Genomic DNA, 23,735 nt, shown 5'->3' on the forward strand with positions numbered 1-23,735 from the left:
ATGACAACACTGTGAATCTGGAAATCCTTTAACAAGACCTTGAATTTGTTGTGCGACTAAATGTGGTTTGTTGTACTGTAAATAGATATGTGATCATACCACTGGTGAACGTTGACCCAAGAAAATCTGCTTCATAACATTAATTGCCACCAAAAACAATTCAGTTGAGCAGCTGTCAAACTATAAGATAAGAAAAACTTCATTAGTCTCACAATGGAGAAATTCCCAATTCACAGCAGCAAAGTTATGAAAGGAAGAAGTAGAACAACAAAATATAGGAGCTGCTGGAAAGGCAGCCACTATCGCGGCGCCAATTTGAAGTCAAAATAACAAAAACAACACAACACAACACCTAGGACACAGACAGTCGTGCAATCTTCACCACTTTTCTGCATACACTTTGTTGTCTGAAGCAGTTATAGATGAAAAAGGAGAGGATCAAAGTGTCCTTTCACCAGTGTATCAGAGACGTCATGTTGAAAATGTGCACACGTCTGCTACAAGCTAAGTTTTGAAAGCAAACACAAAGCTGTAGCGTCCATTGACGAAAAGAGATTAGTTCACTTCTCCTGTCCCACGTAATACGCTTCAAACTCCAAGCCGCGACTCCCAGTTCCAAATCCGCATCGGCGCTCCGCGCTAACGCTCCTTTCTTCTCATCGTCGGCTCCTCAAGACTTACATCCATCCAGCCGCAGACCGTTCAACAGCACCTATCTCTCCGCTGAACAAAGCAGGGCTGTGAAAAATGCTGCCCATTACAGGCGCAAGACACAAGCGCCCCGGCACTGTCCAGCAACGACAGTCAAATGGCGCCGACATTCCTCCCAGTCAAAAACAGTGCTGGTATACCCATGCTGCCGAGAAGGCGCAACCACCAAGCACAGAGTCTCCTCCTTGATGAATGTCGTGGCCAAAAAATGCTGAAAAAAGTCCACATCAGGTCCACACGACATAACAACAAACACAAAGTGACAAAACAAACACAAAAACAACAAAAAAAGCAAGGCTCATGAGAGCACTTGCCGACGGCTGCCTACTCGGGCGCCATCTTGACTTCAAAGCTATTATTTATTTATTTATTACATTTATTTATTTATTTATTTATTGCGGCCCGGTAGTCCAGTGGTTAGCACGTCGACTTCACAGTGCAGAGGTACGGGGTTCAATTCCAGCTCCGGCCTCCCTGTGTGGAGTTTGCATGTTCTGCCCGGGCCTGCGTGGGTTTTCTCCGGGTACTCTGGTTTCCTCCCACATTCCAAAAACATGCATGGCAGGCTGATTGATCACTCTAAATTGTCCCGAGGTGTGAGTGAGGGTGTGCATGGTTGTTCGTCTCTGTGTGCCCTGCGATTGGCTGGCTACCAATTCGGGGTGTCCCCCGCCTACTGCCCGAAGACAGCTGGGATAGGCTCCAGCACCCCAGCGACCCTAGTGAGGATGAAGCGGTTCGGAAGATGAATGAATATTTATTTATTATGACTATTAAATATCCTCCAGGTTTTGGGAAAAATGGGGGGGGGGGGGGGGGAATTATACAAGAAAACATTTGGGGATGTGATTTAAGACTGGCGGCCCGGTGCTTCAGTGGTTAGTGCATTGACCTCACAGTGCAGAGGTATCGGGTTCAATTCTAGCTCCGGCCTCCCTGTGTGGAGTTTGCATGTTTTCCCCAGGCCTACGTGGGTTTTCTCTGGGTACTCCGGTTTCCTCCCACGTTCCAAAAACATGCATGGCAGGCTGATTGAACACTCTAAATCATTACGTTGATCGCGATCGACCAGTAGATCACGGACTGTTCCCAAGTCGATCGCGAGGGGTGTAGAGGAGAAAAACAACAAACAACCATTTGTGTGTCTTTGTGCATGTTAGTAATATATTTTTGGTGTTAATGTACACAAATCATCATATCAGTCTCATTTTTACAAAAAGTATAAAAAAATAAATAAAGCAGGTAAATCTTTAACCTGTCACCGGACGTTGTTAGGGCTAAGTAGTCTGCAATTGCAGCTATGATCAGAGCTATTGCGCTATATCTTTTATCATTATCATTATTCTCATTCAGAGTGTGTTTTGTGTACAATTCACCGAGGGCACGGGCAAAGAATAGGAATCTAGGGGGCGAGGAAAGCACTTTAAAACGGTACGTGTGAGCTACGATCGTTAACAGGCTGCAAAAGTGCGTCACATGCCTCCGTGTCAGGCTGTTGCTCATCATGGCGTGCGTATGTATTTGCGTGCACGGTCACGGGTCGATCGCAGGAGGTTGGTTGATCGAAAAGTCGATATTCGGTCCAAAACGTTTGGGCACCCATGATTGTTCGTCTCTATGTGCCCTGCGATTGGCTGGCAACCGGTTCAGGGTGTCCCCCACATACTGCCCGAAGACGGCTGGGATAGGCTCCAGCACCCCCTGCGACCCTTGTGAGGATAGAGCGGATCAGAAAATGGATGGATTTATGACTTTGCTGTTACTCTACCCTGCTTGGCAACATCAACAGATATGAAACCAAGGAACCTTTGTAGGGAATTATACATCGACGTATGGTGTGTCTGCGTTACGGACATCCCATTAACGTACACATTTTTTAAAATGACAAAATGCACATACATTTTTCACAGGATTGTGACATTATTTTGGTGCTTATTGCGTTGCAGATTGTCTGCTTTGAAAAAAAAATCCTTTGGATTTACCTGATTCGAACATGCACATTGGTTGCACGTGATTAAAATGTTGAGTCATTTTTACATGTTTTCCTCCAAAAAAAACCAAATAATATTATGTGAAAACATTTAAATTATGTGCTACTGAAAATCAAGGACTGTATTTTCATGACCGTAAGGCGAATTTAAAAGTCTTAAATTTTGTAAAAAAGAACGGGGCACCTAATAATGCGGGGCATATTATGTATGCACCATGTTCCAAAATCTGTGAATGCTGTGTGACTTCGAGGAGCGCTCCGCTTGACTGACTGATTTTGTACTGACACACTGCTTATGTAGAGGAAAGGAAAGGTGTACATGACTGAGGAAAGAGAAAGAGAATTCTACAGGCACACCCCCAGTGAGCGTATATAGTGTCGGAATGTGCATTGTGCTAAACAGCATCAGTTTGGCTAAGGACACCTGAAAACGGCACGTACGAAAAGACACACTTATGAAGCATAGTTTAAATTGCAAGCTATCAGTTACGCGGAGGTCCATGAGGATCAAGCAGCCACGAGAGAGTCTTCAAGATCAACTAATCCATGTTTCTTGGTGCTTTCGTTTTATGAAACGGCACCATCTATCCATCAGGGCAAGGACAACCGCGGCGCAGCAACATCTGGCACTTTACAAGGAAAAGCTAGCCATCTTCCGCTCTTACTGCAGGAAAATGTAATGTTCTGCATTGCATTAAATAAAGACGCCTTCTTGGAGATTTTAATCCTCTATTTTGGCGCTCTGCCGGCTTCACTTTGCTTCCATTACCGACTAATCTCAACCAATCCACACTTTCCCAGTTTACCTGCATGGGCTACCGCAAGTAATGAGGGACACACATACTTTGTATTATGAAATACAACAAAAACATTTCCGCCAGACAAATCCAGCCCAACCACATCACCAACATGGATGAGGTAACGGTCACTTTCGACATCCCAGTGAACCACACTGTAGAAAAGAAGCGGATCAGCACAGTAGCGATACGCACAAGGATGCGGGTGTCATTAACGGTTGTGCTTGGTTGTCAGGGTAATGGACAGAAACTGCACAAGACGCTGCCTAAAGTTAAGTTTCCAGCCGGAGTCATCGTTAGGGCCAATCAAAAAGGCTGGATGGACGAGAAGGAAATGATCTGTGACACCATCTCCGGCCATTTTCAGAGCCGCTGTGAAAAACCAAGTGTAGTACGCTAAATGAACTTGGAGTTTGCCATTATTCTGGGAGGCTTGATGAAGGAAATCCAACCGCTGGACATCGGTGTAAACAGGACATTCAAAGTCAAGCTGCGAGCAGCATGAGAGCGATGGCGAACACAGCTTTACTAAGACTGGGAGGCAGCACGGGCGAGTTACGCCACAATTTATGAATGGATGCCCAAAGTAACGCGTCTGCTTGTACTGTTGTTCAACCTTTCAAAAAAGCTGGCATAATTTCTGTGGAGCCACGCGGCAATGACACCGACTCGAGGGAACATGACGCGAGGGAACCCAGCATGTTTGATGGAGAACTTGCCCAGCTATTCATTTCGGATACAGAAGATGAGGACTTTAATGGATTCGTAGTTGAGGAGTGATCCAAAAATAACATGAGTACATTATTAAATGCTTCAATAAAATACAACAGAACTCAGTTTTACTCCTGCTGCCTTTTTAAAAATATACACTAGCACGCAGGCATGCTACCATATTATTTAAGCTAGCATGTGTTTTACCATGCCTGCGTCCAATAATACAATGCGCCTTGTGTATGTGATACATACAGAAATAGCATCCGTAATTGAGACTGCGCCTTGTAATACGGTGTGCCGTATGGTTGTGAAAATACTTTTTTCAGTGTGACCTACAAATAGAAGGAGCAGCATGTCTTTCCATCAACTGAATTTTGGCGATACAATAATTGCTTTGTTACTGATTAACTTACGTCCATAAACTGATCTTTTGTGCAAAATTCAAAACAAAAAGGGTTTCTACAGATGAAAATGTTTCTCACATGTTATGATTATTTTGTTCATATTGTATTATTGTAAACTTGATCCATGTTATGTCTAGGGGACTTCACAAAACATTAGTGACAAAGTGCATCAAGACGACAATTAGGAACCTGACTAGGTAATGGAGACAGCTTTGTTTGGGGCATCGTATGTGTCCCCCCACAATAACTTTTATGTTGCCTCATAATGTTGCCAGTATTACCTCTGATCTGCAGAGGAAGCTTGAGCTGTTTTATGGTATAATAATCTTTTATGTCTTAGTGGCACCCTCTAGAGACTATTTGGCTGCAACTGTTTTCATAATTACTCAAATATTCGCGTTATGTGTTTTTGTGAGGGAGGGGTGGAGAACCTGCTGAAGGGCGTACGAGCCAAGGTTCTGATCCTGCGGGGGAATGCTGGCCCATGGGCGCAGACCCGAAGCCAGCAGGATGTCAGTCAGTGCCTGGTAGACCTCCACAGCCTCCTCTGAGGTCGACGGGAATGTCACCATGTCATTTGGTACCGTCTGCTGTTAGCACAAAAACAAATTACAATGTAAACCAATATTTCGCTAAACGTTGAGCAGACATATTTGACTTACGGCCTTCTGGTAGTTAATCACGCGGTACTGCTGCCTCTTCTGTCCTTTGGCGCTCTGCAGCTCCAGCACACACCAGGTTCCGCTGTCATCCTACATAGACGAGTACATTATAGCAAATTATTACCTCTGACAAGTAAGGCACAGAGACATGGTGCCTCACAGTCACCTTATGAAAGATGGAATACTTGGCAACATTGAAGTCATCTGGATATGCTGGAATATCTTCATCCTGTTCTGTATAAATCCTGGAGAAATCCACAGCAGAAGTGCCAAGATAAGTATTTTCATTTCAGTATTTCAGGAGCCCATTCTGAGGGAGCTTTAGCGTGATAAGCCCGGTAGTCTATAGCAGATGGCTGTGACGTGCAAGCTGAGAAGAGAGAGGCGCTCTCATATATAGAGGCTTTATGTAATGTAACAAACATGACTTTTTCTATTAATTTTGAAAACAAAAGAATATTACTTAGGGTACTGCACAATCGGCCACGTACTCCGGCTGCCAAGAGAGAGACCGGCAAGTGTGGCCATGGACTGGATGCCAGAGGGTGGAAAGAGGAAGAGAGGTAGGCCAAAGAAGACGTGGAGACAGACTGCCAAAGAAGACCTCAGTGAGATGGGTGTCAGCTGGCATGGAGCAAGAAGGGTCGCCAGTGACCGGAACAAATGGAGGAGGCTCGTCGCCCAATGTTCCAAATAGGAGCGGGCGGAACTAACTAACTAACTAACTAACTGCACACAAAGGAAAAGACTTTCCTTTCTGGAATATATATGTTCTCCCCGTGTTTGTGTGATCTTTCACCCGCGTTCCAAAAATATGCATTTTAGGTTCACTGAAGACCCTCATTTCTGTTCGTAGCAAAGTAACCAGTTCCTCAATGCTTCAACCGTGATCGAAATTGTTCTCATGCCGCCGAACTGAGGAGCATCTCCACATTGTCGTAAATGGGCAATGAGGCATGAGCACCGAGCATCTACAAAGATTTGCTAAAATTGACTTGCGGATCAGCCTTTTTGCTTCTTGACATATGTGCTCAAATTGTGCACAGAATATAAACATGAGCATGTATTAGCTCGATGGTAAACGGAGCAGGAATTGAAATTTTAATTGTTGACTTCTGTATTGTCATTCTTTGATGATTCATCAGTCCATTTCCTATAAAGCTTGTTCTCATTAGGGTCATGGGTGTTCTGGAGCCCAGCTGACTTTTGGCAAGAGTTGGGAAATGCTCTGAAATGGTTGCCAGCCAAATTCCGGAATTTCTTGAATATGAGCATTTGAATATACCGATTTTCCTAAGTCTTTCATTTATTTTGGGCAGTATTTAATCCTGAAATGACATAATTACACCGGCAATTACTTTGCTATGAAAGCCTTTCATTATCACAATTTTATTTTGTCAAATGCATTTGGCCTCATCAATAGACTAAAAACATTTTGATGGTTTTGCAGAGAGAGAAAGTCAAATAAATAACTAAAAGAATGTGGTTGCAAAAGTGTGCACGCCCTCTTTTTTAATTTAAAAGATATGTGTAGTGGAAACAACACTGGTACACTTCAAAAGAGCACCGCACCTACAGAAAAGCATGTTGGTGGCAGCATCAGGGTTTATGGATGCAATTCTTCAGCTTAAAATGGAGCCTTAGAAAAGGTGAAAGGAATTATTAACTATTTGAAATCGCAGTCTGTGTGAAGAAAAAAAGACTTCTGATAGAGGGCAAAAAGAAATAACAGAAAAAAACAGCTAGAAGAGCAAAAAATTATATTTGTGTTATTCAGAGGCACTTTGGTGATGACAAGTGTGTTGAACACAGCCACATTCTTTCATGGTTTTGCTCTGTCTGTGTTTTATGTTTGGGTACCTCTTTTTTCTTTAAATATTTTTTTGTAACGCAGCTTATATGAGTCTGCAATTTTGGGATCCATTCTCCACCTGGGTGGTCTACAGACCGTGTCAGAATAATCCGACTCTGGATCCCATTGAGTCAAATAAATGTATGAATATTTTGGCCAGCCAGGGACGACTGGTGGGACACCAGGAGACCATGTCAACGGAACTCCATGGTGCGGTTGACCCATCCGTTTGAGGAATTAGTCTTGCATGTTGAGCAGTTAGGCACCCGAGGGATGTCCCTCCTGGATTCCCATGGTTGGAATACCTCCTGCTCCCACAGTATGTCGTCACCCAAATGTACCCCATTTGTCACACTATGGTGGTAAATCCGGAATATGTGGCCAGTTCATTCATCAGTGCTCATTAATATTTGATCAGCAACCTTCCACCTATGTTAAGGACAGTTCCAAGGTTGCATTTGTCATGACTCGCAATAAACGTCAGTAATGCGCATCCATATAAGATGTAGCGGTGTCACACAATATGATGAGTTTTAAAAGTGGATTGAACATAGTACCAGCCTCTTTCACAATTGCTTTCAACACAAAGGGTCGTGGCTTCAAAGGTGTCTTAAAAGAATAGTGTGAAAAAGTATGAGAACCAGAGAGCGGCGTTATGAGTCCAAAGGTTGATTACGCCGTGTTAGTGGTCTCTCGACCTCATCCTATCCTGATGCCCCAACACCTTGCTGCGCCCAGGCACGATACACACCTGAACTTGCCCAGTACGCTTCCACTCTTATCTGGAGGGTAGGTTTTATCTTTGGATGGCTTGACAACAGCTCTGCTCACTGCAAATACAAAAACAGTCACACACACAGATACGCACACACACACACACACACACACACACACACACACACGGTTTGACACGAGTCAAAGGTGTCATCTGCTCTGTGACAGCTCGGACAAAGAATCCACATCCATTACAATGGACAGTACTTGTGGCTCTAACACTCACACATACACCCTAAGTGCAAAGTCATAATCTTTTTGTTGCTCCTGTTTGCTGATAGAAACCTTTGCATGGCCTCGAGCCGTCTGTGTCGAGCTGAATGAGCCTGACTCAGACGCTTTATCAACGGGCCCATGCATCAGCCAAGAGAGAGCACAACTCTTTGATTGGTGTCTGCGCCACAAGCAAATGAAGGCTGTGATCGACAAGAGCCAAGAGTCGCTTGGCTGGAACTGGGTGCGTGTTGGCTCTGATTCAATCTGTCTGCACTGTGTAAACAGAGGAGAGAGCACATGCTGCATGGACCCTTTTTCCATTAGTCCTCATGTCTGCACCTCATATTTATGGCGCTCTCTATCTCTCTCGTGGGCATATATCAAGGTGGGATTTGTGCAAGCAAAACCTAAATCTTTTACAGTCTCCCCCCGCTTCCCGCCACCTACACACATGTACTCTATATTCCATCCTGTGGCTGCCTTTGCTCTATTTGGTAGGTTGCCTTATTTTGATAAACAAGGAAAATAAGCCTGTGCACAACATGAAGCTTTAGGCATGCCTAGTAACATATTGTAAAGTTACCCATACATTGAAAACGCTCTCTGATAGGGTACTTAGAAATACAGAGGTGTTACAATCCTATATTATTCAGCGCTGTGATGTTTATTTAAGGCTGGTCTAACAGTTGGTGAAATTCCAGACCCTCTTAGTGTAAAGTTACAACACTTGAAACAGTATTGTGTAGAGTGTATAGAGTGATATTTCAGTGTGACTTCATCATTAAAATAAACAGAGATATAATAAATAAATAAAACCGTGATAAATGTGTAATTTATATGGATGCGCTACAGTGAAACTCCTCTAGAATAAAACCTACATGGACGAAAATACCCCCTAATGTGAAAAAATCTTCATGCATTAACACCATTCCCATTCTACTGCCGCCCATACGACGAAAAAAAAACCCTGTTGCGTGATACAAAATCATTTTCTCTGCTCCAGCCTCGCAAAGACATTCACTACAACGAAGTCTAATCCAACAGTGACCTCTACTGCTTCATTCGGAAAGAAAAATTTCTTGCTGCAAACATGATTTCGTTGTAGAGGAGTTTCACTGTATTGGACAAATTGTATGTAGTTTATCACACCAGCTACACCCACCATTGAAGTGGATCAGTATGTGGAAAATACAAAGGGGTAACTTGACTTGGACAATGTTCAGCGCAATCGACTCAGTGATTGCATTTCATCAAGGTTCTTTCTTGTCTTTGTAAAGCAATGTCAAATTGATTCCACTCATGTTCTCCAAGTCTTAGTGGAAGCTTTTCCTTCTGTGCCGTGCACAGAGTAATGCATCCTTTCACATGTCTCAGATTCACATGCTGAAATTATTTGGTTGCGCTATTCGTTGTAGTTAACATTTTCTAAACATACTTCGCAGCACAATCTTTGTTGCTTATATCCGCAAATCCAAAACAATTCTAACTGACTCATTGCCTCTTTAGTCATGTAGGTCCTCTCCGTTTGCTGCATCAGTGTAACGAGTGGATGTCACCAAGCTATGTTAGCCACAAGGGTATGGGGGTGGACGTGGGGGGTTGTTTGGGTGGTAGGAGATCATATTTGGGGGGGGGGGGCAAAAGATCAATGTAACCCCCACCAAAAATGTATATATCGATTAAATTAATGAATGACACAACCCAACTCCTAACAATCACTATTAACAGAGTTTCATGAAAATATGGTGGAACTTGCTTGCTAAAGTGCCTTTGCATGTCAGTAAGTGATGGCTGTGTTAAATTGCACAGTTGATTTTGCCTCACTGTGTCAAAAGATTCAGTACGTCCACAAGTATCAGGGCAGCGACATAGTTTTTTTGATTTTGTCCCATACACAACCAAAATCGACCAGTAAAAGGCTCTCAAAAAGATCGTTTTCCTTTTCAAGAAAAAAAAGAGCAATATTGTGGGGTTATAACATCATCATACAATGGCCTCTCGACGAAGTTATACATGTGGAAAACTGTTAAGGAATTATTCCGCTAGAAGTAGTAGTAGAACATTGTTGAGGAATTTCATCTTGCTATGAGTACTATTGATACTAGTCTCTGTCCTAAACGTCTGCTGAAGTACTTAAAACAAAGAATGTAGGGTGAAGTTTGGGTCATATCTCCCCTTGGTTAATTAACAGCCCCCCGAGGGTTTTCTTGCCTCCACCACCTTGTAAAAGTCCCTGAAGGCTGTCGAGTGCCCTCGAAGAGGAACCCTAATCTCAAGATTTGTGGCCAGCAGGTATGGCCTGTACTCTGTCATCATGTCAAGATCGGACTTTGCTTGACTTTCTTTGTTTCTGATTTTTACATAAGGGGAAGGACTGCCCACCCCTAATTAACATAAATAACATACTATGCCAATATATACGTGTGACTGTGGTTGTTCGGGGCTTCCTGATGAAATCTGAGACTCACAGGAGCCTGAATCGATTCGTGTTGCGTTGTGATAAACTGAAGAAAAGACGACGTGGTGTTGGGTCTTCTTCCACCTTATAGAGAGATAAAAGAACCTGTGTCCAAGGAGGGCCAAAAGCAAATTGACAGCTCCCCCTCCTCAACAAAAACCTTGAGACCTTCAGTTTGAAGTATGACTGCATGTGTTGTGTTCCACATTTTTCACCATTTCACTTGTAGAATTTGATCGAAGCTCCTCCTGTAGTCAAGGTCAATTACCACCAAATCCAAATCAGCTGAGCAGCTATTGACCGAATTTATGTCCCCCAACAATCAGGTTAAAAAAAACACCTATGTAAGGAAAATAATTTCTTTTGCGGTGAATTACGTGTTTAAAAGCAGAGCAGAGAATTTTTCAAAGGTAATTACACCATCGCATTTTAGCATACTGACAAAAAAATAGTGGATCTGGAAAGCATTCATTAACAAGTTTGATTTCGCATTCATTAACAAGTTTGATTTGTGTATAACTCGATCCAATGTGCTGCAACAAAAAAAATCACCTGATTAAAATATGAAATAAATGTTACCTTCATCTTTGAATGCACTTTGTTCAGTTGAGCAGAGAGGAAAAACGGGAGAAGACGCATCTAGGGAGGATATGTCCAGTTTGTAGTCATCCACAGGAAGAAGGATGCCTTTCTGCAGACAACTGTGCACATAATCCAGCCCCACCACCGGGGTCTGGAACTTGCAGATGCTCCGCAGTCTGTTTGGGCTGAGTTGTGACACATTGCTGACCACGACGAAGGAGCACTGCAAATAAGGCATATATGTGAGTCAGAATGCCTGTTTTTGCTTTACGTATTGAAAATAATGTGTTACTCTGGATTCGTGAAAATGCCAGCAATTTCTCGGACTGATTGCCTTTGTTTTCTATTGATTAATATGTACATCAGGGGTGCCCAAACAGTCAATCACAGTCGAACGGTAGTCCATGGATTGGTCCGAGGTCAACCCCGAGGGGTGTTGGGAAAAATTAAGAAAAAAAATAGAGTGTGTTATGAACCCTTTCATTCACCAATAATGACAACCTGTAACCTGATAACATGATAAGTTGTCCACTGTAGTAACCGCTGTCCCTGAAAGGGTTAATATGGTATATATTTTTTGTGTTTGTGTACACTGCACCCGAAGCATCCTATCAATTTTGCTCTCACAAAAGATTACAACAAAATAAACAATTTTTTTTTAAAAAAAGCTGCTTTATTTTTTATTCTCATTCAAAGTTTGTTTCATCTGCAATTTACTGATGACATTGGCAAAGAATGGGAAGCATTTTAAAACAGTACACGTGAGGTATGACAGTGATGTATCTGCACTTAATACATAACAAAAGTGTGTCCCTGCCTCCGTGTCAGGTCTCTGACTAAGGTAGGCAGTGGTTTCCTTTTCACAAACTTTTATGTCTACTTTATTTTTCTGTTTGATTCATGTTAGGGTCCAATATGGCTGTTGCTCACCATGGCGTGCGTGTCTGCGTGCCTGTGTGTGTGTGTGTGTGTGTGTGTGCATGTGTGTGTGTGTGAGGAGAGTGGGGGGTATTCCCATCTTTGAGTCAAGTCATTTATTCGCCCAAATAGTGTGGCCGCAATCACCCTGGTTAAAAATAACACATACACATGTGTATACAAATACATATACGTGTGTATATATACATTCATATACGTGTATAATATATATACAGGATATATAAAAATAAGGTTGTTAGCGGTCCGCTTGTACGGAGCCCCTAAGGGGACATGGAAGGAAAAAAAAAAATTTGCGAGATTCCAAAGTATTGCGAGATCTCACAAAGCATTCCAAAGTATTGCGAGATCTCGCAAAGTATTCCAAAGTATTGCGAGATCTCGCAATCTTTATTTATTTATTTTTAATGCTCGTTGGCGTGCTTCCGGATCATCGTACGTGCTTCCGGGTCATCGTACGTGTAACCGAAAACAACAATTATGGAGCGTGTTCAACCATTCGTGAGTTTAATAGAATTTTACTTTGAAATTGGCTTGAAATACAAAGCCATTAAATCTGTTCTTGATGTTAAGTACGGTTTCCAAATAAGCGAAAGACATTTGAAGGGGAGTGCTGAACCAAAGACGACTATTTCGTCGGAAAACGTTCAATGACTTGGTTGACTTCATTCGCAACCAATTGCAGCATTCCGGACAACTACACGGTTACAGGTGGATGGATGTACAGTAAGTGCAGAGAATATGGACTTCTTGTCAGGAAAGAGGACGTTCGTCTGGTCCTGAAAGAGTTGGATCCGAGAGGAGTGTCGTTAAGGCAAGCAAGACATCTGAGACGGCGAAACTACTTCTCCAAAGGGCCAAATTTTATATGGCACATGGACTCCTATGACAAACTGAAGCCATTTGGAATTTGTATCAATGGGGCTATTGATGGTTTTTCAAGGAAAATAATGTGGCTCAATGCCTACATAACAAGTAGTGACCCGAAGTTGATTGGAGGTTACTACGTCGAAGTTGTGCACCGTTTGGGGGGTTGTCATCGAATCGTTCGAGCTGATCTTGGGACTGAAAATGGTCACGTTAAAGGCTTCCAAAGATTGAGAGACAAAATAAGATCGAAGAAAAAAGGTGTACTGGGTGGATCTCCAAGTGTGCTCCAAAACCATGATGAGAGAATGGCAAGACTTAAAAATGTTTCTGCTGAAAAGACTCACAATTTTGAGATTGATGTTTGTAAGAATTTGTCAATGTGAATAAAATGTGTTCCAGATCATTCTTAACAGTTTTTTTAAACACAAGAAACCACCTGCTGACGAAAGTGAGGAGTGACAATTACGTAGTCATCATTTACAGGCAGGTGAAAATTCAATTGGGATGATGTACAATTATGCAGGAATACTCTTCAGCATCCACGTTGATTAAGTATTTGTGGATAAAGTCAGCAACCAAGAAAGAATGTTTATTTACACCAATAATGCTTTGACAAACAAACATTTTATATTGTAGATCAAATATGTTGTCCTTATACAGGTAGAAAAACAGCAGACAAAAAATGCTTTTAATTATGATGGCTATATATTATTCGTCATCAAAAGTGTTTCAATTATCCATTGAAGGTGAAGTGATAAAAGAAATGACAATGGTCAAATTCAGGCTTCAATAAATGTTACTTCTCACACCAGTTGAGGAGCCATTATATAGTTTGGTCCAAACACCAAGCAAAACATAGATGGCTGTAATTTATATTTACATTTGAATATAAAATAATAGAATATAAATACCATTCTAATATGATTGGTGTTCGAAAGGAAAACTACTTTCACCAACAGTTACATGTCTCTGAACCCTGAAAACATAATCCTTCTAATTTACGTGGGACAGGAGAAGTGAACTAATCTCTTTTCCTCAATGGACGCTACAGCTTCGTGTTTGCTTTCAAAACTTAGCTTGTAGCCGACGTGTGCACATTTTCAGCATGACGTCTCTGATCCACTGGTGAAAGGACACTTTGATCAGAATCAGAATCAGAATCATCTTTATTGGCCAAGTATGTAGAACACACAAGGAATTTGTCTCCGGTATAACACGCTGCATTAGTATCATCGTAAACAACAAATCATTGAACCATTTTAGAGTAACCAGTAGCAGTATTTGTAGTACAAGAAGAGTGACTACGTCAGTGACTGTTTAAGGAGTTAATGGCTAGAGGGAAGAAGCTGTTTAAGTGTCTACTGGATTTGGTGCGCATGGATCTGTAGCGTCTGCCTGAGGGGAGTAGCTGGAAAAGGTGGTGGGCAGGGTGCGGGGGATCCAGGAGGATTTTCCGTGCCCTTGTCTTGATTCTTGCAGTGTGCAAGTCCTCAAGAGTGGGTAGGGCGGTGCCAACGATTTTTTCCGCCGTCCTAACTGTCCGTTGAAGTCGGATTTTGTCCTTTTTTGTGGCGGCCCCAAACCAAACCGTGATGGAAGAACACAGGATTGATTCGATGACTGCCGTGTAGAACTGTCGTAGCACCTCCTGTGGCAGGCCATGCTTCCTCAGCAGCCTCAGGAAGTACATCCTCTGCCGGGCCCTTTTCAGGATGGAGATGGTGTTGACTTCCCACTTCATGTCCTGGGAGACTGTGATTCCCAGGAACTTGAAGGTCTCGACGGTTGACACGGGGCAGTTGGATAGTGTGAGGGGCAACTGTGGAGAAGAATGTTTCCTGAAGTCCACGATCATCTCTACAGTCTTGAGCGTGTTCAGCCCGAGGTTGTGTCGGCTGCACCAGAGCTCCAGCTGCTCCACTTGTTGGCGGTACGCAGACTCGTCGCCGTCTTTGATGAGACCGATGACCGTGGTGTCGTCTGCGAACTTTATGAGTTTGACAGCTGGATCTGTTGAGGTGCAATCGTTTGTGTAGAGAGAGAAGAGCAGTGGAGAGAGGACCCATCCCTGTGGGGCTCCAGTGCTGGTGGTGCGTATTGATGATGTTGTTGCTCCCAGTCTCACCTGTTGTGTCCGTCCCGTCAGGAAGCTGAGGATCCACTGGCAGATCGTAGGGGACACACCGAGGTGGAGAAGTTTGGGGGTGAGGAGTTCCGGGATGATGGTGTTGAACGCAGAGCTGAAATCCACAAACAGAATCCTTGCATAGGTCCCTGTGCTGTCGAGGTGCTCGAGGATGTAGTGCAGACCTATGTTGACTGCGTCTTCCACAGACCTGTTTGCCCGGTAGGCAAACTGGAGAGGGTCCAGCAGGGGTCCGGTGACGTTCTTTAGGTGGTTCAGCACAAGGCGTTCAAAGGACTTCATGACCACAGACGTCAGGGCGACAGGCCTATAGTCGTTCAGTTCCGATGTTGCCGATTTCTTGGGAACTGGGATGATGGTAGACTGTTTGAAGCAGGATGGGACCTCACACAGCTCCAGAGATCTGTTGAAGATTTGTGTGAAGACCGGAGCCAGCTGGTCAGCGCAGACTTTCAGGCAGGAGGGGGACACTTTGTCGGGCCCCGCAGCTTTCTTGATCTTCTGCTGCTTGAAGAGCCGTCTCACGTCCTGTTCGTGGATCTGTAGTGGAGAAAAAGAGGGTGGAGGGGTAGATAGAGTAGTTTCTGGTAGAGGTGGGTGTGTGTGGGAAATGGGGGTGTCCTTTTCAAATCGGCAGAAAAACATGTTTACTTCATTAGCAAGACCCTTATTGATCACTGTTTGGGGGGATGGCATTCTATAGTTAGTGATTGCTTTCAGGCCATTCCATACAGATGCAGAGTCGTTAGCAGAGAACTGTTTTTTCAGCCTCTCTGCATAGCTTCTCTTAGCGATGTTAATTTCCTTTGTCAATTGGTTTCGGGCGTGTTTGTACAGCGCCCGATCTCCACTTCTAAATGCGGCCTCTTTCTCTTTCCTGAGTTGCCTGAGTTTGGGAGTAAACCATGGCTTGTTATTGTTGAAGGAGCGGAAGGACTTCGTTGGTACACAATGTCCTCACAGAAACTGATGTATGATGTTACAGTGTCTGTGTATTCATCCAGTGTGCCCGTTGAAGTTTCAAAGACGCCCCAATCTGTGCAGTCTAAGCATTCTTGTAGAGCTAGCTTTGCTTCATCTGTCCATTTTTTCACTGTCTTAACAACCGGTTTAGCACATTTGAGTTTCTGTCTGTATGTAGGTATTAAGTGGATTAAATTGTGGTCAGAAAGACCCAATGCTGCACGGGCGACCGATCGGTATGAATTTTTGATTGTTGTATAGCAGTGGTCTAGAATGTTGCCTTCTCTGGTGAAACAGTCGATGTGCTGCTTATATCTGGGAAGTTCACGGTTAAGATGTGCTCTATTAAAATCGCCCAAAATTATCAGGGGTGACTCTGGGTATTTTAGTTCGAGTTTGTTTACTTGTTCGGCTAGCGTTTGTATCGCCGTGTTAGCGTTAGCTTGTGGCGCAATGTAAACACCGATTAGTAAAAAGGAGGTGAACTCACGTGGCGAGTAGAATGGCTTGCAGTTTAAAGACAGCGACTCCAGGTCCGGGCTGCAGTGTGCGTCGAGCTTCGTGACATCAGTGCACCATTCTTCGTTGATATAGAAGCAAATCCCGCCACCTTTCGATTTCCCTGATAGCTCCGTGTCGCGGTCGGCTCGGAGAAGGCGGAAGCCGGGTAGATGTAGCGCGGAATCCGGGTGGCGGTCACTGAGCCAGGTTTCAGTGAAGCAGAGCGCAGCAGAACGTGCAAAGGTTTTGTTGGTCTTTGTGAGGAGAAGAAGTTCATCCATCTTGTTTGGCAGAGATCGTAGATTAGCAAGATGGATCGATGGGAGCGGGGTTCGAAATCCGCGCTGCCGGAGCTTGACGAGCACGCCGGCTCTCTTCCCCCTCCTCCGGCGGCGTTTCCATGCCCCGTACAGCGCAGCCGCTCCGCTCGCGATTAGCTCCGAAAAACCTTGTGGGTTTTCGCGTGCTGGTGAAAAAAGACCGAGCGTAGACTCCCCAATGCGCGGCAACTTTTCCCTCGTGTAAGTAAGCCGCTCAGGGTCGCCAAAAACTAACGAAAATGACAAAAACAGGGATAATACTAGGGAGCGTGTGACCGAGGCTGCCATACCTGTCGGCGCCTGATGATCCTCTCCTCTTTCATCTGTAACTGCTTCAGACAACAAAGTGTATGCAGAAAATTGGTGAAGATTGCACGGCTGTCTGTCCTATGTGTTGTGTTATTTTGACTTCAAAATGGCGCCGCGAGAGTGGCTGCCTTTCCAGCAGCTCCTATATTTTGTATATTTTATATTCTTCCTTTCATAACTTTGCTGCTGTGAATTGGGAATTTCTCCATTGCGAGACTAATAAAGGTTTTCTTATCTTAAAGAGTAGCGGTGAGGGCCTCTCTGAGGTGTAAATACAAGTTCACAGCCTGAAATGGATCTTTTGGTGGCATTAGATCGGACTGGGCCATTAAAAAAGCACACAATGCAAATACATCCGGATCACAAGGCATGGTCAAACGAATGACACACTGGCTTTTGCACAGTTGAACTTCTTCATTGTCAACTGGGGAGAGGAAGTCCCTTGTACCATAAAGTTCAGGTAACGTATACATCACGTTGGGCCGACCACTGGGGGCATTCATGTTCTTTGAGGGCCTGATGAGATGGCTGTTCCAAACCATCCAACTCATCCTGTTGAAAATAATATACAGACAGATTAAATAAGAGTTGCACAGTCATATCAGCTTTTATGAGCAAGAAATTTTAACATGAAGCTGCTTTTTTTTTCTCACTCCTCCCCTCTCATGTGTACCACATCTCACCACTCCCCACTTTTCCTTCACCTTCACCCTGTGATAACACACCATTATCTTCTTTCCTTCTTTCGTGTTCCTGTCCACTTTCCCATCAACTCACTCTCACATACAAAAATACACATTTAATTAATGAGTCTATCAGAATGTATGAACTCACCTGAATAAGTCCCATGCAACAAAATTGTAGGATGTTTTTGTCCAGAAATCCACCATCAAAGAAGCCATTGTCTCTGAGGTCTGTGAAGAGGGATAACCAGAACTCCATGCACTGGCTGCGAAGAAACCGCCACCAATATTCAATTCTTTGATTGGCGGTGCTGGGTCCATCCAAGTAACTGTCAAGAGTGCTGCCTGGCGGTATTGGCACCAGGAAACGCTGGAAGCCTTTAACGTGACCATTTTCAGTCCCAAGATCAGCTCGAACGATTCGAGGACAACCCCCCAAACGGTGCACAACTTCGACGTAGTAACCTCCAATCAACTTCGGGTCACTACTTGTTATGTAGGCATTGAGCCACATTATTTTCCTTGAAAAACCATCAATAGCCCCATTGATACAAATTCCAAATGGCTTCAGTTTGTCATAGGAGTCCATGTGCCATATAAAATTTGGCCCTTTGGAGAAGTAGTTTCGCCGTCTCAGATGTCTTGCTTGCCTTAACGACACTCCTCTCGGATCCAACTCTTTCAGGACCAGACGAACGTCCTCTTTCCTGACAAGAAGTCCATATTCTCTGCACTTACTGTACATCCATCCACCTGTAACCGTGTAGTTGTCCGGAATGCTGCAATTGGTTGCGAATGAAGTCAACCAAGTCATTGAACGTTTTCCGACGAAATAGTCGTCTTTGGTTCAGCACTCCCCTTCAAATGTCTTTCGCTTATTTGGAAACCGTACTTAACATCAAGAACAGATTTAATGGCTTTGTATTTCAAGCCAATTTCAAAGTAAAATTCTATTAAACTCACGAACGGTTGAACACGCTCCATAATTGCTGTTTTCGGTTACACGTGCGATGACCCGGAAGCACGTACGATGACCCGGAAGCACGCCAACGAGCATTAAAAATAAATAAATAAAGATTGCGAGATCTCGCAATTCTTTGGAATACTTTGCGAGATCTCGCATTCTTTGCGAGATCTCGCAATACTTTGGAATGCTTTGCGAGATCTCGCAATACTTTGGAATACTTTGCGAGATCTCGCAAAGTTTTTTTTTTTCCTTCCATGTCCCCTTAGGGGCTCTGTACGCTTGCGATCAGAGCTGTTGTGAATTATTATTATTATTATTTTGTCATTCAAAGTTTGTTTCATCTGCAATTCGCTGATGGCACTGGCAGAGAATGGGAATCTGGAGCACCAGGAGAAGCATTTTAAAATGGTACATGTGAGCTATGATAGTCATGTTTGTGCACTGAACACGCTGCAGAACTGCGTCCCATGCCTCCGCGTCAGGTCTCCACTAAGGTGGGCAGTGATTCATTCCCTTTTCACACTGCAGAACTGCGTCCCATGCCTCCGCATCAGGTCTCCACTAAAGTGGGCAGTGATTCCCTTTTCACAAACTCTTGTATCTACTTTATTTTTCTGTTTCGTTAATGTTAGGCGTCATTGTGGCTGTTGCTCATCATGGCATGCGCGGGTGTGTGTGTGCATGCGTGCACCTGCGGTAACGGGTGGATCCCAGGAGTTGGTTGCTTCAAAATTAGAACTTTGCTCTCAATAGGTGGGGCACTCCAGGGTGAAGTGGAAACAAATATAGGGCGAGGTTCAACACTTTGTTAACAATTGCATGAGCAAATAGGAACAGAATGTTTTTCAATGTACAATTGCAAGGAAACAGTGATTTGAGAACCAAACGATTCTGACATTCTGAGACATTTCTGCAGTTTCGAGGCAACACTAAAAACCACCAATGAATGCTTGTGACCTTTGATCCCTTAGGCAGCACTGCATTAAAAATTGGTGCTATTGTCATGTTTTCAGGAAGGGAAGGTCTTGTGCCGAACAGATCTTTACTCTTCGAAACATCATGAAGCAGTGCCAAGAACTTCAGATACCACTCATGATCAACTATATCGATTTCAAGAAAGCCTTCGACAGCATCCACCGGGATTCACTGTGGCAGATCGTCCAGCTGTATGGTGTACCCCTCAATTACATCAACATCTTCAGGTCATTGTACCACAACTCAACCTGTCGTGTCAAAACCAACAGTGGCACAACTGATGATTTTGACATTGTCACTGGTGTAAGACAGGGTTGCATTCTGTCACCTCTACTCTTCATCATCATAATTGACTTTGTGATGAGGAAGTCCATCACAGGGGCAAAAGTTGGTATCAAGTGGGGAGGGAGCAGACTAGCTGACCTGGAATTTGCAGATGATTTGGCTCTGTTAAGTCACACCCAGCCCGCACTCCAGGAGTTGACCAACAATCTGCATGAGCACGGAGTTAAGGTCGGTTTACGAATTAGCCAGGAAAAGACCAAGGCCATGGCCATCGGACAGCACCAACACATTCAACCACTCACTCTACACCAACATGACATAGAGTACATCGACAGCTTCACATATCTTGGGAGTAACATCTCAAATACAGGTGGTGTGGAGAAAGACGTCAACAGTAGACTTGGTAAAGCTGCCGGAGTGTTCCAACGCCTCCGCAACATCTGGTCATCGAAAGCCATCACTATGACCACCAAGCTACGCCTCTATATGTCAGTGGTCATCCCAACAGCGATTTACGCCTGTGAGACATGGATGAAGACAGCCAATATTACCAACAAGTTAGATGTCTTTCATCGGCGTTGCCTGAGATCCATCCTGAGGATCTCATGGAGAGACCATATCACCAACGAGGAGGTGATGAGGAGGGCAGGAGTAGCTGAACTGTCAGACATTGTCTCTGAAAGGAGAAGGAAAATGATTGGCCACGTACTCCGACTGCCAATAGAGAGACCGGCAAGTGTGGCCATGGACTGAATGCCAGAGGGTGGAAAGAGGAAGAGAGGTTGGCCAAAGAAGACGTGGAGAGAGCCTGCCAAAGAAGACCTCAGTGAGATGGGTGTCAGCTGGCATGGAGCAAGAAGGGTCGCCAATGACTGGAACAAATGGAGGAGACTTGTCGCCCAATGTTCCAAATAGGAGCGGGTGGAACTAACTAACTAACTATTGTCATGAGGATATTGTCAAGTGCCCTCAGGAACACTTCAGAAAAGCACTGTCAGTTAACAGTTTTTCGCTACATCTAGTAATGCAAGTTAAAATTCTACCATGCAAAGCAAAAGCAACAACACCCACCCACAATTGTCGTCAGACCGAGCTAGACTGATGTGAAGTGGCTAAGTATGCCGTGGTATGACATTTACAATTTTTTGTGGGGCGGTGTGGGCAATATGAAAAGAACCATCCACATTGTTATCAGCGAGTTCAAAATACTGCCATCCAAGCAACGTCTTTCAAAGGATGTCCCTGATTATTTCAGCAGGTAATGCCAAAACCTTGTGCTGAGTTTTTTTTTTTTTTTTAAGTCAAGTAGACAAATTAGCCAGCCGGACAATAAACAGGGAGAAAATATGGCAAATGAACTCATTTTATCATCAAAACGGTCATCCTAAAATTCCTTAGTGTGTGTGTCTCACTGACTTTGAATGTTTTTCTGTCACCTTTTTATACTGTGTGAAGCAAGGTGGCAGTAACCTCTGCCTCAAGTTACCACGGAAACAGAATAAAAAAGCATATCTGAGATAAGTGTCTTATTAGTCTTTCAAGAACAAATAATTTTGACCCATTAATTTTTCTTAGCAACCACCAGCTGCACAAAACACGTCCAGGAAAAAAATCTTAATGATGTAACTCTTGCTCGCTAGCCGATATTTTAGTTCATCAGTAAAGTTTTATCATGAAACACATTGAACATTTGCTGCCTATGTGGCTGACAAAATTCTTGAAAAATTGAAAATGGAAAACAAAGAGTACTGTACTGTGGCCATTATGTAAAAACTAAAAAGAAAGACCGTGCACATAAGTGCACACACCCAATGGTTGCTTTTGCACATCGTCTTACTTGTTTGGTGACCACAAAACAAAGGCTTCCTCCATTTTCTGTCACGGACAACTTCAGACTCTTCCTCTCCTTAAAGGACAAGTTTTTCAGGTCCAAAAGCACTGAACACTTGTCAAACACAGCCATGCCTGCACAAAGGAGACACTGCAAGGTCAATTTGACCACTTGGTTTTCAAAAATACAATAATACAGTATTACAATACAGTAGCCACGAAGGATATTATTATAACATGGTGTTTTGGCAATTTACGGTCAATGCCCAATCAATCACTGTGATCAATGAGCCAAAAACAGGCATAATTAATGTATTCTTTTTTTTTTTTTTACTTCAAAATAGAGTTGTGTCTCGTCATTCAACGAAAAACAGGCAGCATAGCAGGCTGATATGAATGTTGTTTCCCCATATTTGTTAATACTAAACAACAGCCCACCCACAAAGGCATGAAGAGAGTGAATGCGCACCTGAAATTTTGACCTGAAGAGGCCTTTTGGATTCAAGGTGAAACGGCTTCAATAAACAAGAACAACCCAGGTGCCTTGCTTCGTTTTATTTGGCCGATTACCGTGGTTAGGATGACTGAGTATCTGTATACACACAAAGAGTTTCAAGGCAAGTATTAGTACAAGTCTTAACATTCAAATCACAAAACAAGAACGTGTATTTTATTTATTGATTTCATTTTACTTTTTTGCGTTTCAGAGTAAACACATTGACTGTATTCTGCAGACATCTGCACACCAACAAGCAGGAAACGTAACAGTAATAAGCATACATTTGGAACAGTACCAAAGTACGGTGCGAGTAAAAGTATTGTTTGATTTCAACACCCCACCACAGTACAAGAACCCTGACTTGTGTGTTGTTGGGGGAAGAGCGGCCTTTCTCTTCCTCTGCGTGTTCGTTAATTTCGGATGATGAGGATGTTGGTTATCCAAATACAGGCTGGAGTCAATGAACAGTTCTTCAAAGGGTTTAATTTATTTTTCTGCAGTTTACGAATCGATTCGGGCTCCTGAGGGTTTCAGATTTCAGTCAGGAAGCTCAGAAGAAACACGATCATGAGATTATATAGAGACAATATGATAATGAGAGGCGGGGAGTTGTGCCTCCATGTAAATCCCAGAAACAAAGAAATTTACATGTCATATGACCCGGTGTGGCTGGAAGAAGTTGGGAGTGGTGAGGTGAGACCAGGCCACCACTACCAACCATTTGGTGTGATGGCAGGAACACAGATACTTGAGATAACAGTTCCTCTTTTGATGTTAAACATGTCCTATGGAGGGGGGCCCTAAAAGTGGTGGGGGTCGAGGGGCACTAAAGGTGATTGTAAACACAGTGAGCAGGAAATACCTCCAACAACATTCTACATTCTTTGTTTCTTTCAAATCCAACTAACAGAGAGGAATAATACCTTAACAGTGTCATCAATTTAATGTAATAAAATGTAATTTACTGTATGTATGGCAAAAATATAATAAAATGACAAAGTTAAACCGAACAATAATAATGCCCCTTCGTCAAAAAAAAAGGCATTTACCGGAAGAGAGTAAAGGTCGTTGATACTGAGATTAACCATACAAACACATGCCCGTGGTTCAAAACGACGATGTAGCGACGCGAATTAAAGAAACTTTGGAAGTTTATACTGACCTGCCATGTACGTTTGTTTGAGAGTTTCTGTCAGGCTAACATGAACCGAAACCAAAAGCGAGACAAAACGATAATAAAGCTTCCGGTGTGATTTCAAAACAAAAGCTTTGTTTTGACATGACAACGAAT

At 43.4% G+C, this 23,735-nt stretch overlaps 1 protein-coding gene and 2 pseudogenes across 4 annotated transcripts in view; 1 reads left to right on the forward strand and 2 right to left on the reverse strand.

Moving 5' to 3' along the window:
- Positions 1 to 23,676, reverse strand: part of parp4 (poly (ADP-ribose) polymerase family, member 4) — an 82,527-nt gene extending 58,851 nt beyond the window's left edge. For 2 of the 3 annotated variants that reach the window (XR_015102293.1, XM_086123968.1), the window contains exons 1-8: positions 23,607 to 23,676; positions 22,415 to 22,537; positions 21,953 to 22,080; positions 11,158 to 11,383; positions 7,882 to 7,960; positions 5,445 to 5,523; positions 5,279 to 5,368; positions 5,048 to 5,206 (exon numbers count right to left, since the gene is read on the reverse strand). Coding sequence is in view for 2 of the 3 variants with exons in the window: in XM_086123968.1 (XP_085980094.1) it covers positions 5,048 to 5,206; positions 5,279 to 5,368; positions 5,445 to 5,523; positions 7,882 to 7,960; positions 11,158 to 11,383; positions 21,953 to 22,078 (759 nt within the window). In the remaining variant the exon portion in view is untranslated. The remainder of the gene's footprint in view (positions 1 to 5,047; positions 5,207 to 5,278; positions 5,369 to 5,444; positions 5,524 to 7,881; positions 7,961 to 11,157; positions 11,384 to 21,952; positions 22,081 to 22,414; positions 22,538 to 23,606) is intronic. The other variant, XM_086123969.1, reaches the window with a different exon arrangement.
- Positions 12,557 to 13,369, forward strand: LOC147197844 (uncharacterized; annotated as a pseudogene).
- Positions 13,530 to 21,943, reverse strand: LOC147197845 (uncharacterized; annotated as a pseudogene). Its single transcript, XR_015102294.1, has 3 exons — positions 18,040 to 21,943; positions 16,566 to 17,757; positions 13,530 to 15,652 (listed from the first exon to the last, which is right to left on the reverse strand). The product of XR_015102294.1 is annotated as an uncharacterized LOC147197845 (transcript).
- Positions 23,677 to 23,735: the final 59 nt, after the last annotated feature.

The sequence above is a fragment of the Hippocampus guttulatus genome, chromosome 11 (genome assembly GCF_054856545.1).
Source record: "Hippocampus guttulatus isolate MCC_2025c chromosome 11, RoL_Hgut_1.0, whole genome shotgun sequence".
NCBI lineage: Eukaryota > Metazoa > Chordata > Actinopteri > Syngnathiformes > Syngnathidae > Hippocampus > Hippocampus guttulatus.